Source organism: Heterodontus francisci, chromosome 11 (assembly GCF_036365525.1).
Source record: "Heterodontus francisci isolate sHetFra1 chromosome 11, sHetFra1.hap1, whole genome shotgun sequence".
Taxonomy (NCBI): Eukaryota; Metazoa; Chordata; class Chondrichthyes; order Heterodontiformes; family Heterodontidae; genus Heterodontus; species Heterodontus francisci.
Window position 1 is genome coordinate 92,523,680 of NC_090381.1, and position 15,024 is coordinate 92,538,703.

The window sequence follows — 15,024 nt, forward strand, 5'->3', positions numbered from 1 at the left end:
GAAATTTACTGAGGGTGTAAACTTGGATGTCGGTCAGGAAAGTGATAAATGGTCAAGTCTGAAGGAATGGATGAAGTAGGGGCACAAGTGGGCAATATTATGGAGATTGAAGTGGACAGTCTTTGTGGGAGAGAGGATATAGGGTCAGAAGTTCAGCTTAGGTTCAAATAGAATATTAAAATTGCAAAAATTCAAGCTCAGGCTGAGATACTGGCTGGAGAGGAAGACGGAATCAGTGGCAAGGGTATGGAGTTTTTGATGTGGATGTATTGATCTTCTCTACATTACAACAGTGACTACACTTCAAAAGTATTTAATTGGCTGTAAAGAGCTTCGGGACATCCTGAGGTTGTGAAAGGGGCGATGGAAATGCAAGTCTTTCATTATTTCTTTACTCAATGTTTATTTGGAGGAAATTGTGGCTCATCCAAACCTGGATGTCAGGCAAGCACTCTGCCAAGAGTTAGACTGGAGGAGTTGAGAGAGAGGGTGCAGGAGTAGAGCTGGGTGTTGTCATCATTCATCGATCTTTTGTAAGTCTGAACCTGCTTTCCAGGAAACTGATACATAGGGAAAATTTCTCACTAACACAATGTGGGAGTGAAGTGGGCAATTTTCCATGGATACGTGCTTAAGGAGCCTTTGAGGTGCCTAAGATGGAGTCTTGAACTGCAAAACGTCATCTTGGTAAGGAATTGAAGTGCGCACGAGAAACGGCCGCCTGAGGCTTATTAAGGGTCTAATTAACAATTAAATTGCCTGCTAGTGCTCAAAACGGCTGAACCATTTTGGTGGCTAGCACTTTAAGTAACACCCTCTCCTAACAATGACTAGCTGAAAAGGAGTAAAGGCATACTCAGCTTTCACTGTTCACTTGCTGCTGGAGGTTTGAAAAGCACTTTTGAAACATAACATATATTTCAGAAATTCTCTGAGGAATGTTAAGATGCAAAATGTAAAATATGGCAAGGTGATAGGTTATATCATATATAAAAGGTTATGCATTGTCTGTACTTACCAAGATCTTGATTGTGAGACTTTTCTTGGCCCTCCAAATAAAGCAAACTATATCCTTGCCAAAGACTAAGCATGTTTTGAGGACATGTAGGTATCTTCTGTGACTGACTATGCACCACAATCAAGAACCCGGCAGAGAATGGAGGACACACACCCGGATTTCCTGGTGGGCCTTGCTTTCCAGGAGGGCCTGAAGTAAAGGATAAAGTTACACTGCAGCTTTAATAAAGCAATGGCAACTGTATGACATCCAATGCCTACCCTAATCAAAGATGAGCAAATAACAATAAATCTGCTGGACTCGTATTTATATTGTTTTAGATTTTGAAACTACTTTGCAGCTGATCGCTGACTAATTGCATCTGCCTTCAGTAGCACGTGTTATCATAGAACCTGTAGCAGTAACTCTTATTATCATTGTGCTGGTGTTACATTAGATTACAGCCACATTATAGGACCAATTCTGAGCACTGTTTGCTGGGAAAACAGCAGCATGATTGACATGGAAGATGCATAGAACTGGGAGAGCAGATCCTATGCCAATTTCCTTCTGAGCTACAATTCAGCATTCTTCCATATTTAGTGAATTGAAATGTCAGATCCATTTCATGCTGGAGCCTCATTAAGGCCCCAGATTTGATATAAAAGTATTTCAATGATACCTAGCACATTTTCCCCATCTCTGTCCATTTGGAATAGGATTAGGGAATGCTCCAAAGATGAAAGAGCTCTAAAATTGATTTCATATGTTTTTATTGTAATGTTTGCAGTATCTTTTTAGCCCAGTGCTGGTTTTATCTTACAAATTTAAGAAGATGAAAAAAATGTATCGATAGTTTCCCATTTTTTTTTAAGGTATTTAAAATTTTAGTTGTAAGTTTTAAGTGCTGCTTTCATCTTGCTCACTGCACAACGTTTAACCTGCTAAGGATTGTTTAAACTGCGCTCATCATGATAATGCTGCATGCATTTATGCCAGCAAATATGTGCAGTAAGCATTTTTGCCTCCTGACTGTCTAGGCATATATGGGGTTAATGTGTTTCCGGGGCTACTCAGAAGCGAAAGGTGAAGGGTGAAGATGATAGCTGTAGGCAACCTCTACCTCTAATGACCCCTTGTATGTTGATATTATCAGAATCCAGTGCTGACCACCTGAAGTTCAAATGGGTCTATTTACATGCACATGGTCCCTGAAATTCACGAGTGTCGGGGAATATTTGTTTAGTTTAGTTTAGAGATACAGCACTGAAACAGGCCCTTCGGCCCACCGAGTCTGTGCCGACCATCAACCACCCATTTATACTAATCCTACAGTAATCCCATATTCCTACCAAACATCCCCACCTGTCCCTATATTTCCCTACCACCTACCTATACTAGTGGCAATTTATAATGGCCAATTTACCTACCAACCTGCAAGTCTTTTGGCTTGTGGGAGGAAACCGGAGCACCCGGAGAAAACCCTCATCTGCCTGCAACACTCATCATAGACCCCATCCCAGGAACAGGGTCATTTACATTGCCGGGGTGGGATTACCAAAGGTCCAGCCTTGGTCCAGCAGCCAACACTGCTATGTGATTGTCTTTAAGAGCGATGTCCCTTTAAGATCTTAGTATGCCAATGAGTTAAGTACCAGGACTTGGTCATGTGACTACGTGCCAGTCTCACTCTGCTACTGTAACACCAAGTGGCAATTCCTGTAAATAATTAGCTTTGTACTGTATTTATTAGCTAGCTGTTTAATAAACTTGTTTTGAGATCTTCAAACAACCGAGCTCCATGCATCTCATTTATGTTGCCTCAGACACCATAAAAAAAACTTTTCATTGCATGGTGGCAGCGGTGGATAAAAAAAACTATTCATTACAGACACCAGCCATTTTGACATGATGATCCCAAGACCACTCCTGGACAAGCTGCCAGTGAATGGATTTTTTTTGCTTCCAGGGAAATTTTCAAACACTTGGCAGGGAAACTACCATTTGTTTCCCATCTCCAATATATTTATAATGGATAAATGGAAGTGTTCAATGAAAATGACAAAAACGCACAAATGTTTCAAGAACTGCTGAGGACCCAGCTGCTCCCGTGACGACTGTTTTTATGCCAGCTCTCAGCAGGTTGGATGAGCCCTCTTAAGGCTGGAATGTATGAAATTTCCCAGGGAAATGGGAAATCCCATGACATGCCTAAGGTTGCCAACCCTCCAGGATTGTCTTGGAGTCTCCAGGAATTAAAGATGAATCTTCTGGACACTACTGTGAGAACCATAGGAGAATAATCATAGCAGTATAAAAAAATTGTGAATTATCATTTTTTGTACACTTTCATTTATTAGTTAGAGAAATATTGGCCAGAGGGAAAAACAGGCTGTTAACTGGATGGGGCAGGTGGGAGCAGGAGGTCATCTAATACAACGTCCAACCATTGTGGGCAACCCTAGACACAGCTCATTGACGTAGGGTGGATGCATGGAAGATCTGCATCTGGCCTCCCCCAGTGGAATTTAAAGAGGCAAAATCCTGGAAAAACTGAGCTCTTCCCCAAATTCTTCACACTCCCCCTCACCACCTTTCTAATCCTCCTACCCTCCCCCTCCAAAATAGCAATCTTCCTTCCTGCTCTCCCACAGCTTAATAACTTCAGAGCCAAATCCTCTCCCACAAGAAAATATCAAGTAAGATTTCACCAGAATTTCTGGCAATTATAGCAAGAAAGTCAGATCTTAGTGCAATGAATAAATTTGTACTTCATACCAATCAGTAAGTTTTTCTGTTATAAAATGACTCAATATTTTCTTTTGAAAAAAAAAGCAGGTGAAATATAAGATTTTTTTCTTACCTTGGTCTCCAGTGATTCCTCGTTGCCCAGGTTCGCCAACGTTTCCTTGTGGCCCAGGGGGGCCAGGTGAACCATCAGCATCCGGCCAACCAGGTTCCCCTTTTGGGCCTTTGGGTCCTGTAGATGTGCAGAAAAGGGAACGTTTATACATTTCTCCAAGGTTTGTTGCAGTATTGTTAATCTACATTAATAACTGAAATCTGCTTTTCCAGTTTTTTAATTTTGAGACATCAGCATTTATTTTAAGAAAAAAAAGTATTTAATTGAAAAGCAGAGGGACCAAAATAACTTCCTGGGTGGAAAAATTACATACTGATATATATAGGAACACATGAATTAGGAGCAGGAGTAGGCCACCTGGTCCCTCAAGCCTGCTCCGCCATTCAATAAGATCATGGCTGACCTGATTATAACCTCAACTCCACATTCCCGCCTACCCCGATAACCCTCCACCCCCTTGCCCATCAAGAATCTATCTATCTCTGCCTTTAAAATATTTAAAGACTCTGCTGCCAATGTCTTTTCAGGAAGAGAGTTCCAAAGACTCACAACCCTCTGAGGGAAAGAAATTCTCCTTATCTCAGTCTAAAATGGGTTACCCCTTATTTTTAAACAGTGACCACTAGTTCTAGATTCTCCCGCAAGGGCAAACATCCTTTTCACATCCACCCTGTCAAGACCTCTCAGGATCTAATATGTTTCAATCAAGTTGCTTCTTATTCTTCTAAACTCCAGCAAATACAAGCCTAGCTTGTCCAACCTTTTCTCATAAGACAACCCGCCCATTCCACGTATTAGTCTAGTAAACCTTCTCTGAACTGCTTCCAACGCATTTATATATTGTTTTAAATAAGGAGAACAATACTGTACAACATACTCCAGATGTGGTCTCACCAATGCCCTGTATAACTGAAGCATAACCTCCCTACTTTTGTATTCAATTCCCCTCTCAATAAACGATAACATTCTATTAGCTTTCCTAATTACTTGATGAACCTGCATACTAACCTTTTGTGATTAATGCACTAGGACACCCAGATCCCTCTGTATCTCAGAGCTCTGCAATCTCTCACCATTTAGATAATATATTTTTTACTCTTCCTGCCAAAATGGACAATTTCACATTTTCCCACTTTTATTTTATTCATTCATGGGATGTGGGCATTGCTGGCCAGGCCAGCATTTATTGCCCATCCCTAATTGCCCTTGAGATGGTGGTGGTGAGCTGCCTTCTTGAACCGTTGCAGTCCATGTGGGGTAGGTACAGCCACAGTGCTGTTAGGAAGGGAGTTCCAGGATTTTGACCCAGTGACAGTGAAGGAACAGCGATAAAGTTCCCAGTCAGGATGGTGTGTAGCTTGGAGGGGAATTTTCAGGTGGTAGTGTTCCCATGTATTTGCTGTCCTTGTCCTTCTAGGTGGTAGAGGTTGCAGGTTTGGAAGGTGCTGTCTAAGGAGCCTTGGTGCATTGCTGCAGTGCATCTTGTAGATCGTACACACTGCTGCCACTGTGCATCGGTGGTGGAAGGAGTGAATGTTTGTGGATGGGGTGCAAATTAAATGGGCTGCTTTGTCCTGGATGGTGTCGAGCTTCCTGCGTGTTGTTGGAGCTGCAACCATCCAGGCAAGTGGAAAGTATTCCATCACACTCCTGACTTATGCCGTGTAGATGGCTTTGGGGAGTCAGGAGGTGGGTTACTCACCGTAGGATTCCCAGCCTCTGACCTGCTCTTGTAGCCACAGTATTTATATTGCTACTCCAGTTCAGTTTCTGCTCAATGGTAACCCCCAGGATGTTGATAGTGGGGGATTCAGCAATCATAATGCCATTGAATGTCAAGGGGAGATGGTTAGATTCTCTCTTGTTTGAGATGGTCATTGCCTGGTACTTCTGTGGCATGAATGTTTTTTATTTATTTTATTTTTATTTATTTAGAGATACAGCACTGAAACAGGCCCTTTGGACTACCAAGTCTGTGCTGACCAACAACCACCCACTTGCCACTTATCAGCCCAAGACTGGATATTGTCCAGGTCTTGCTGCATTTCTACACTGACTGCTTCAGTATCTGAGGAGTCACGAATGGTGCCGAACATTGTAATCATCAGCGAACATCCCCACTTCTGACCTTATATTAGGGGCGGCACAGTTGCACGGTGGTTAGCACCACAGCCTCACAGCTCCAGGGACCCGAGTTCAATTTGGGGTACTGCCTGTGCGGTGTTTGCAAGTTCTCTCTGTGACCGCGTGGGTTTTCGCCAGGTGCTCCGGTTTCTTCCCACCGCCAAAGACTTGCAGGTGATAGGTAAATTGGCCATTGTAAATTGCCCCTTGTGTAGCTAGGTGGTAGGGAATATGGGATTACTGTAGGGTTAGTATAAATGGGTGGTTCTTGGTCGGCACAGACTAGGTGGGCCGAAGGGCCTGTTTCAGTGCTGTATCTCTAAAATAAAAATAATTGGTCATTGATGAAGCAGCTGAAGATGGTTGGGCCTAGGACACTAACCTGAAGGGACTCCTGCAGTGATGTCCTGGAGCTGAGATGATTGACCTCCAACAACCACAACCGCCTTCCTTTGTGCTAAGTATGACTCCAACTGGCAGAGAGTTTTCCACCTGATTTCCATTGACTCCAGTTTTGCTAGGGCTCCTTGATGCCATACTCGGTCAAATGCTGCCTTGATGTCAAGGGCAGTCACTCTCACCTCACCTCGAGTTCAGCTCTTCTGTCTATGTTTGAACCAAGGCTGTAATGAGACCAAGAGCTGAATGGCCCCTGATGGAACCCAAACTGAGCGTCACTGAGCAGGTTATTGCTAAGCAAGTGCCGTTTGATTGCACTATCGATGATACCTTCCTTCACTTAATGATGATTGAGAGTAGACTGATGGGGTGATAATTGGCCGGGTTGGACTTGTCCTGCTTCTTGTGTACATACATCACCTACTCCATTTACCAGATCCTTGCCTACTCACTTAACCTATCCATGTCTCTTTGTAGGCTCCTTAAGTCCTCTTCACAACTTACTTTCCTACCTATCTTTGTGTCATCAGCAATTTAGCAAAAATACCTTTGGTCCCTGCATCCAAGTCATTTGTATTTATGCATAATTTGCATGTTCATTCACAGCCTATCATGTGTGTGTGTTCATAAGTGTGTGCTTACATTGTACAATAGGCAAACATATCCCGGTGGAACTCCTTAACATAATATGAATGCAAATCAGAAAAAGAAGGCCTGGTATTTGTCACAATTGTATGTGTGGGCTTGAGTATTAGAGACTCTATAGTACTTGGAAGCGAAACTGAAAGGAACTAGTGGGACAAACTTTACAAACCCCCCCCCACACTGAGGGTCGTGGCAAGGGGTGCCGGAAACTGCCTCCGGGAGAGCCACCTGGCTCAACACCGGGAAGGCCTGATCCCACATCGCCTGCGGCATTGATGGCTCATGGTGGCCCCTCCGCCGCTCAGCGATGGGAGGCCAATCTAAGTATTTAAATTTATTAAAATAAATGACTTAAATACTTACCTGCTCCCGCCATCCGTCTGGCTCCAATATTGTAGCCGGTAGCTAGCACTTCCACGCTTTTGGATCTTCGTTTGGAGATGCGGGACATTGATGGGGAGGGGGGAGCAGGTAAGTATTTCAGTGTGGGAAGTGGGGGAGCGGGGTCAAATTAATGTGATTGGTGGAGGGGATGGGGGAAAGGGAAAAGTTAAAAGTTTGTGAACTTTGTGGGGGGGGGGGGGGGGGGAGGTGGTGGGGGAAGGTCAGTAACATAAGGTAAGTATTTTGGGGTTTTGGGGGGAGGTGAAGAGGGCAAGGAATGAGTGTATGGTTACTGGGGGGGGGTGGGTGGTGAGAGAGGGGCTGCAAACATGTATGTAATTTTTTTCAATAAATTTTCTTGAACTATCCCTTTAAAACTTTAAATTGCAATGATGGGGCTTGAAGCCCTTTAAAAATGGCAACGGTGCCTGCGCAAATGACGTCTTATGCCGTTGCCAGGGACGGACCGCCCGCCGCCTGCACGTCACTGGGGGCTGGGCGGTCTGCCCCGGCCATGCAAATGAGCCACCACGTTTAATATCGCAGCGGCTCCGCGAAGTAAATCTCATGCATGCGCGCCGCTATCTTTGAAGGTTGCCACCGAGCTTGTAAAATGCAGCCCAGTGTTTTGGGGAAAACACCTGACCTGAGTAACAGGAGGACATGGGAGGGGAAAGAGAGGTAGGCAGGCAACAGAGACCATACCCTAACCACAGGATCTACCACCGAAGGTGGAATTACCTGGAGGTGACCAAGATAAGTGATGCAGGATACTGTAACTCTGCAGCAGATGGTCACAGACATTTGTGACCTCCTTGCCAAAGACCTTGCACCTCGCAGCACTGATCACCATGCCCTGTCCGTAGCCAAAGTCACTGTGGTCTTGAACTTCTTTACTTCTGGCTCCGAGGATCAGCAGCAGACCTTAGTGGCATCTTGCAAGCAGCTGCACAACACTGCATCTCACAGGTCACTGATGCCCTATCTGCCAGAGCTGGACAGTACATTCATTTAACGACAGACACAGCCTCGTAGGGACAGAGGGCACTGGGTTTTGCCTCCATCTTTGGATTCTCACAGGTGTGAGGCATTATCAGTTGCACCCATGTGGTCATCAAGGAACCCAACAACAAGCCAGTCAGATTCAGCAACAGGAAGGGCTTCCACTCCCTCAATGTTCAACTGGTCTGCAACCAAAGCAAGAGCTTCCTGTATGTGTGCACTCACTTTCTTGGCAGCTGCCATGGCTCCTTCATCCTCCGGCAGTTCAGGCTGCCTCAGATCTTGACGCCAACCCCCGACATGTGTCGATGGATCCTAGGGGACGAGGGATATCCCTTGAAAGGATAGCTACTCACCCCTCCACAGGAGCCCCAGACAGAGGCACAGAGTTGACACAATCAAAGTCACCTGCTCAGTAGGGCAAACATTAAGCAGGCCAGCAGGTTTTTGAAGATGCACCTCAGGTGTCCAGACCGGTTGGCTGGCACCTTCCAATACCCTCCTGCAAGGGTCTCTATTATTGTGGTGGTCTGCTGCGCTCTCCATAACATGGTCTTCCAGAGAGGTGTGGACCTTGAGGATGGTGAGACCCTGGAAGGAGACAGCTCATCAGGGGAGGAGCAGGAGGAGGAGGCAAGAGAGGAGGAGGCAGAGGGAGATGATGCTGAACAGAGAGGTGCCCCTGCTGCATGATGAGGTGGCCTCTTCCTGCCACCCTCCAGGAAGAGGGCTGCCCTCCTCTCCTTCACAGCCTCCAACATTAGATCCAGGTTGACATCAATGAAATGAGGGTCTGCCCTGCCCCAGGTGCCAGGCCTCTGGCTCTCCTGTGACATCTCGCTTCCCTCTGTGCAGTGAAAGGCTTTGGCACAAACTGCAGATTTCACCCTCAGGACTACCAACAGCCCCAGTGATGACCCCAGAGTCAAAATCAATTCCACACTTCATTTGTCCCACCTCTGTTCCTGCCCCCACTGGCTTTAATTGGACAGGAAACCTGTCGCCATACAAATTAAGGGCTCATCCCCGTGAAAATCTTAACTTTAATCAGTTTCCCACCGGAGGCGGGTTTCGTACCCGTAAACAAACCTTGCTCCTGTCTCCCATGTCCGTGGTGAAAATTCAGCCCGATCTGTGGAAAAATGATTACTTCCGGTGCCTGCCACTTTTAAAGATTAATTACAGTCCTAGCTGCTGTTTATTCAGCTTTTTTTTTTATGAACACAAAGAAAATATTTATGCAATACTCTGCTTCTAAAGCTACACTTCCAGTAATAAAATGATTAAACTTATCAAGTACACTGTACCATAAGCACTGCAGAGTTCATGAAATATTTCTTCCAGTAGCACAAAATAAACTTAAAAAACAAATTTTCTGGCGTGAAAGAAAACATCATGTAATAATATAGTGATTTATTTTAAAAGCTTAAACCATCTATTCTGCTTGGTTGAACATTCTGACCTGCTCTGCTTTAGTTGGATCTGCTTGAAACTTCCTCAGAACCTTTTAGTTAGCCATACGTTATCCACCTGCTACCCTCTGGAAACTTCCATATGGTTACACCGTATTGCTTACTACATCTTCTGTTGTGCAGTGCCATTGATACACCTGCCCTAATGCAAGATTGGTACCATCACCATCTCACTGAGGATATTACCCAACACAGAGTGAATACTTCAAAAGCAGTAATACCTGGAGGACCACGTGGACCAAAATATCCCTTCATTCCTTGTGGTCCTGGAGGACCCGAGGGTCCTGGGAGACCCAGATCTCCTTTATAATGACTGATATCCACTCCATCATCAGAAATAATTGAACCAGGCGGACCTACAACTCAACCAATAAGCACGTCATTAATTAATAGCATTCTGACTCAAAATGTAAAGAAAAAACTTCAGTATGTATCAAGAATTTATTGGTCATAAGTGTTTACAGAAACGGCTGTATGAGGAGCCCAAAAAATTTAAACTTGCAACACAATAGTAAATGGTCACTTGTTCCTTTAAAAACCTAAGTTCTGAAGGCCAGAGCAGGAAAGCCCAGCAGCACTGGTTTCAGAGGTTTCAAAGACGAAAGAAATGGGTAGATCAAAAAAAATTGTCGACTTTGTCACACCACCAATTTATATATAATTGTTTACAATTACGAGATACAATTTTGGGGGCAATTTTAACCTAATGCCTCAATTGGGAATGCACTGGTTTGGGTGGGTCACTGGTTTTACACCCTCCAATTTGATTTCCCATTGGGTGTAAAATCAGTGACGCACCCGATCCCATGGGTTTCCTGCCCAGTGAGTTAGGCTGACATTCTCCCGACTGAGTCTCATGCAGAGGGCTGAATTTTACCGGCCTCTTGATGCTGCGGGTCCCCGCACGAGGGCCGGTCAAATTCTGCGGGGAGAGGCTCGCCTCGACCCGCGACATCGAGAAAGGGAGAAAGGCCCGCCTCACATTGCTGACGGCGGGGGGACCTCGGTGCAGCCCCACTGCTGCCAGGCGGCGGGCCCTTCATCTCCATATTTAAATGAACCCTAATGAAATGTAAATGAACTTACCTGCAGGCGGTAGCCGTCCCCCGCCGATTTTTCAGCCTTCGTTTGGCCTTCACACACCTTTGGAACTCCATATAGAGTTCTGAGGTGAGAACCTGGTGGGGAGGGGGGAGGAATAAAATTGGCAGGGCGGGAGGGGTGGAGAAGTGAGAACAAACACTTTTGATTGGCTGTGGGGGTGGTGGGAAGGGGTTGAGGGAAAAGATTTGCAGGTTGGTGGGGTAGTTTGGGTATCTGAAAAAGCCAATTTGGGCAATGAAATGACTATTGGGGGATTGGGGAAGAGCCTCCATCACAAAACTTTTTATTTAATAAAATTTAACAATGGTACAACTTTAAATATTAACATTTTGCTGAAGGGCTTGAAGCCCTTTAAAAATGGCGCTGCGCCTGCACAATGGCGCCGGACGCCGTTGCCAGGGATGCGGCGGCCACCCCTTCTACGTCATCGGGGGCGGCCGCTCCGCCCTCTTTATTTAAAAAATAAAATCCCATTGGATCCAGGGAAATGCAGCAAGGTGGATACAAAATTGGCTCAGTGGCAGGAAACAAAGGGTAAACGTTGATGGCAGATTTAGTGACTGGAGGGCTGTTTTCAGTGGCATTCCACAGGGCTCAGTACTGGGTCCCCTGCTTTTTGTGGTGTATATTAACAATTTGGATGTAAATGTAGGGGGTATGATCAAGACGTTTGTGGATGACACAAAGATTGGCCATGTGGTAGATAGTGAGGAGGACAGCTGTAGGAAGATATTGATGATCTGGTCAGATGGGCAGAAAAGTGGCAAATGGAATTCAACTTGGAGAAGTGTGAGGTGATGCATTTGGGGAGGTCAAACAAGGCAAAGGAATACACGATTAATGGGAAAATGCTGAGAAGTGTAGAGGAAGTAAGGGATCTTGGAGTGTATGTCCACAGATCCCTGAAGGCAGCAGGACAGGGTCAATAAGGTGGTTAAGAAAGCATATGGAATCCTTTCCTTTATTAATCGAGGTATAGAATACAAGAGTAGGGAGGTTATGCTGGAACTGTATAACTCATTGGTTAGGCCACAACTTGAGTACCGTGTACAGTTCTGGTCACCTCATTGCAGAAAGGATGTAACTGCACTAGCGAGGGTACAGAGGAGATTTATGAGGATGTTGCTAGGACTGGAAAAATGAAGCTATGATGAAAGAATGGGTAGGCTGGGGATGTTCTCCTTGGAACAGAGAAGGCTGAGGGGTGATCTGATTGAAATGTACAATATTTTGAGGGGTCTGGATAGAGTGGATGTGAAGGACCTATTTACCTTAGCGGAGAGGTCAGTGATGAGGGGGCACAGATTTAAAGTGATTAGTAGAAAAATTAGAGGGAAGATGAGGAAAAAGTTATTAACCCGAGGGTGGTGATGGTCTGGAACTCACTGCCTGAAAGGGTAGTTGAGGCAGAAACCCTCAACTCATTTAAAAGGAGTCTGGATATGCACCTGAAGTGCCGTAATCTGCAGGGCTACGGACCAAATGCTGGAAGGTGGGATTAGAATAGGTGGATCGTTCTTCAGCCGGCACAGACACGATGGGCCAAGTGGCCTCTTTCTGTGCCTTAAACTTTCACGGGGGTTCAGCGACAGCCCATCCGCGCGGGATGCACGGTGCCATTACAGTACACCGCCGCAAACTGCAGCGCACTCGTAAACTTCAGCCCAGACTGTGCGCAGTTTCCAAAATCTGTCGAAAGCAATTTATGACATCAGATTCTGCACCTCAGAATCAGGTCAGTGAGCTGCACTCGCAGAACACATCGCTGACCTTTCTGAGCAAAAGCACTTGGTTTCAAACTCATTTTGGACTCCAACCATACAAAACAATGAAAACCGCCACAGAAATCAAGCTGCACAAAGGGAGGAATCACACCATCGGTAAGCACCAGCTATTCCATAGAGTTGCCACTGGGCTGGAATTTATACTTCTTGTGGCAGCGGACGAAAACAATCATGGCCCATCAGTGTGGAGCTGCCGCAATATTAAGAGTGGTGGCTCATTTAAATAGCCGAGGAGGGCCGCCCACCCCAATGACATGGAGAGGGCGGGCCGTCCGTCCTCAGCAATGGCGTCAGCCTCCTTTGCACAGGTGCTGATGCCATTTTTAAAGGGCTTCAAGCCCTATCGTTAAATTTAAATATTTAAAGAAGAATTGATTTTAAAAATTAAATAAATTTATCTTGCCCCTCTCCCACCCCCCAATAACCATAGAATTAATTACTTGCCCTCCCCCCCGAACACTTACCTTGTCCACCTGACCTTCCCACCCCCCCACAAAGTGCATCAACTTTACACTTTCCCACCATCCCCTACACCAATGAGATGACTGTAACCCAGCTGCCCCTCTTCCCGCACAGAGAAATGTACCTGCTCCCCCCTCACCACCAGTATTCTGCCTCTGTTCCCCGAACAGGGATCTGAAGACATGGGAGGTTTTGCTTTTGTGCTACCGGCACGTGTATCACACTGGGACAGACGGCTGGGGCATAAAGGTAATTAATTTGTTTAGTTATTTGTTTATTTACATTTATTATATTTAAATTGGGCTCCCGTCGCCGACTGGTGGGGGAGCAGGGGCGCCACCACGAGGTCTTGCCACCACCAACAATATTGGGCCGGGCTTTCCCCTCGTCGAGGTCCGTGGCCAACCTCTCCCAGAGGCATTTTCCGGCCCTCCCGCCACGACCCCGTACGTCAGGGTGTCTGTAAAATTCAGCCCACTGTCTTCAGGCCACACCACAAACTTCATTCCATATCCCCATCTCCATCCCTCTCCTGGTCATCATCTGAAGCTGAGCCAGACTGTTCACAACCTTGGCATTCTACCTGACCACAAGAGAAGCTTCTGACCTGTTATCCGCTCCATCACAAAGACCACCTACTTCCACCATAACATCTGCCCCTGCCTCAACTCATCTGCTGCTGAAATCTCATCCATGCCTTTGTTACCTCTTGACTTAATTATTCCAATGCTCTCCTGTCCAGCCTCCCATTTACCACCCTCCATAGACTTGAGTTCATCTAAAACTCTGTTGCCCATAACCTAACTTGTACCAAGTCCCATTCACCCATCATCCCTGTGCTCACTGACATCATTGGCTCCCAGTTTAGCAATGCCTCTATTTTAAAATTCTTACCTTTGTTTTCAAATCCTTCCATGGCCTCGCCCCTCCCCATCTCTGTGACCTCCTCCAGCCCTACAACCCTCCAAGATTTCCAGCACTCCTCTTGCACATTCCTGATTTTAATCGCTCCAACCATTGGCAGTCATGCCTTCAGCTACATAAACTTTGGAATTCCCTCCCTAAACCTCTCCGCCTCTTTAGCTCTCTCTTCCCCTTTAAGACGCTCCTTAAAACCTTCCTCTTTTGCCTTTCCTAATACCTGCTTATGTGGCTCGGTGACAAATTTTGTTTGATAAAACTCCTGTGACATGCCTTGGGATGTTTTACGACGTTGAAGGTGTTTATATAAATGCACGTTGTTGTTGTATAGTCACTTATCATAGCTCACCTGGATCACCTGAAGAAGTGACAAATCCAGTCGCAAGAGGGAATGCAGCATGTAAATCAAAACAAAGAAGTAATTAATGCAAACAATTCAATGACCATATTAGAAGGTGATTCATCAATCACAAGGTAAATCACAGGGGTAGGGCTGAAAACACAAGATCCAGATTGCTGGGGCACGAAACAGGCAGAAGCAGTGGGAAATTAATGAAACAAAACACATGATATTCTGTACATGATGAGTTTGGGGGCTCAGGAATAAAGGAAATTCTGAATGGAGTCCAATTACCTCCCCATAGAGTCATAGAGTCGTACAGCATAGAAACAAGCCCTTCAGCCCACCGCGTCCATGCCGACCATAATGCCTATCTAGACTAATCCCACCTGCCTGCATTAATTCCATATCCCTCTATGCCTTGCTCATTCAAGTACCTGTCCAGATGCCTCTTAAATGTTGCCACTGTTCCTGCCTCCACCACCTCCTCAGGCAGCTCATTCCAGATACCCACTATTCTTTGTATG

The 15,024-nt window shown here is 45.6% G+C and overlaps 1 protein-coding gene across 1 annotated transcript in view; it reads right to left on the reverse strand.

Annotated features, from left to right (window-relative positions):
- The window catches only part of LOC137375058 (collagen alpha-4(IV) chain-like), a 226,548-nt gene that overhangs the window by 14,308 nt on the left and 197,216 nt on the right, over window positions 1-15,024 (reverse strand). The window contains exons 44-46 of the mRNA XM_068041685.1: window positions 10,108-10,242; window positions 3,861-3,977; window positions 1,019-1,207 (exon numbers count right to left, since the gene is read on the reverse strand). Coding sequence (XP_067897786.1) covers window positions 1,019-1,207; window positions 3,861-3,977; window positions 10,108-10,242 — 441 coding nt within the window. The remainder of the gene's footprint in view (window positions 1-1,018; window positions 1,208-3,860; window positions 3,978-10,107; window positions 10,243-15,024) is intronic.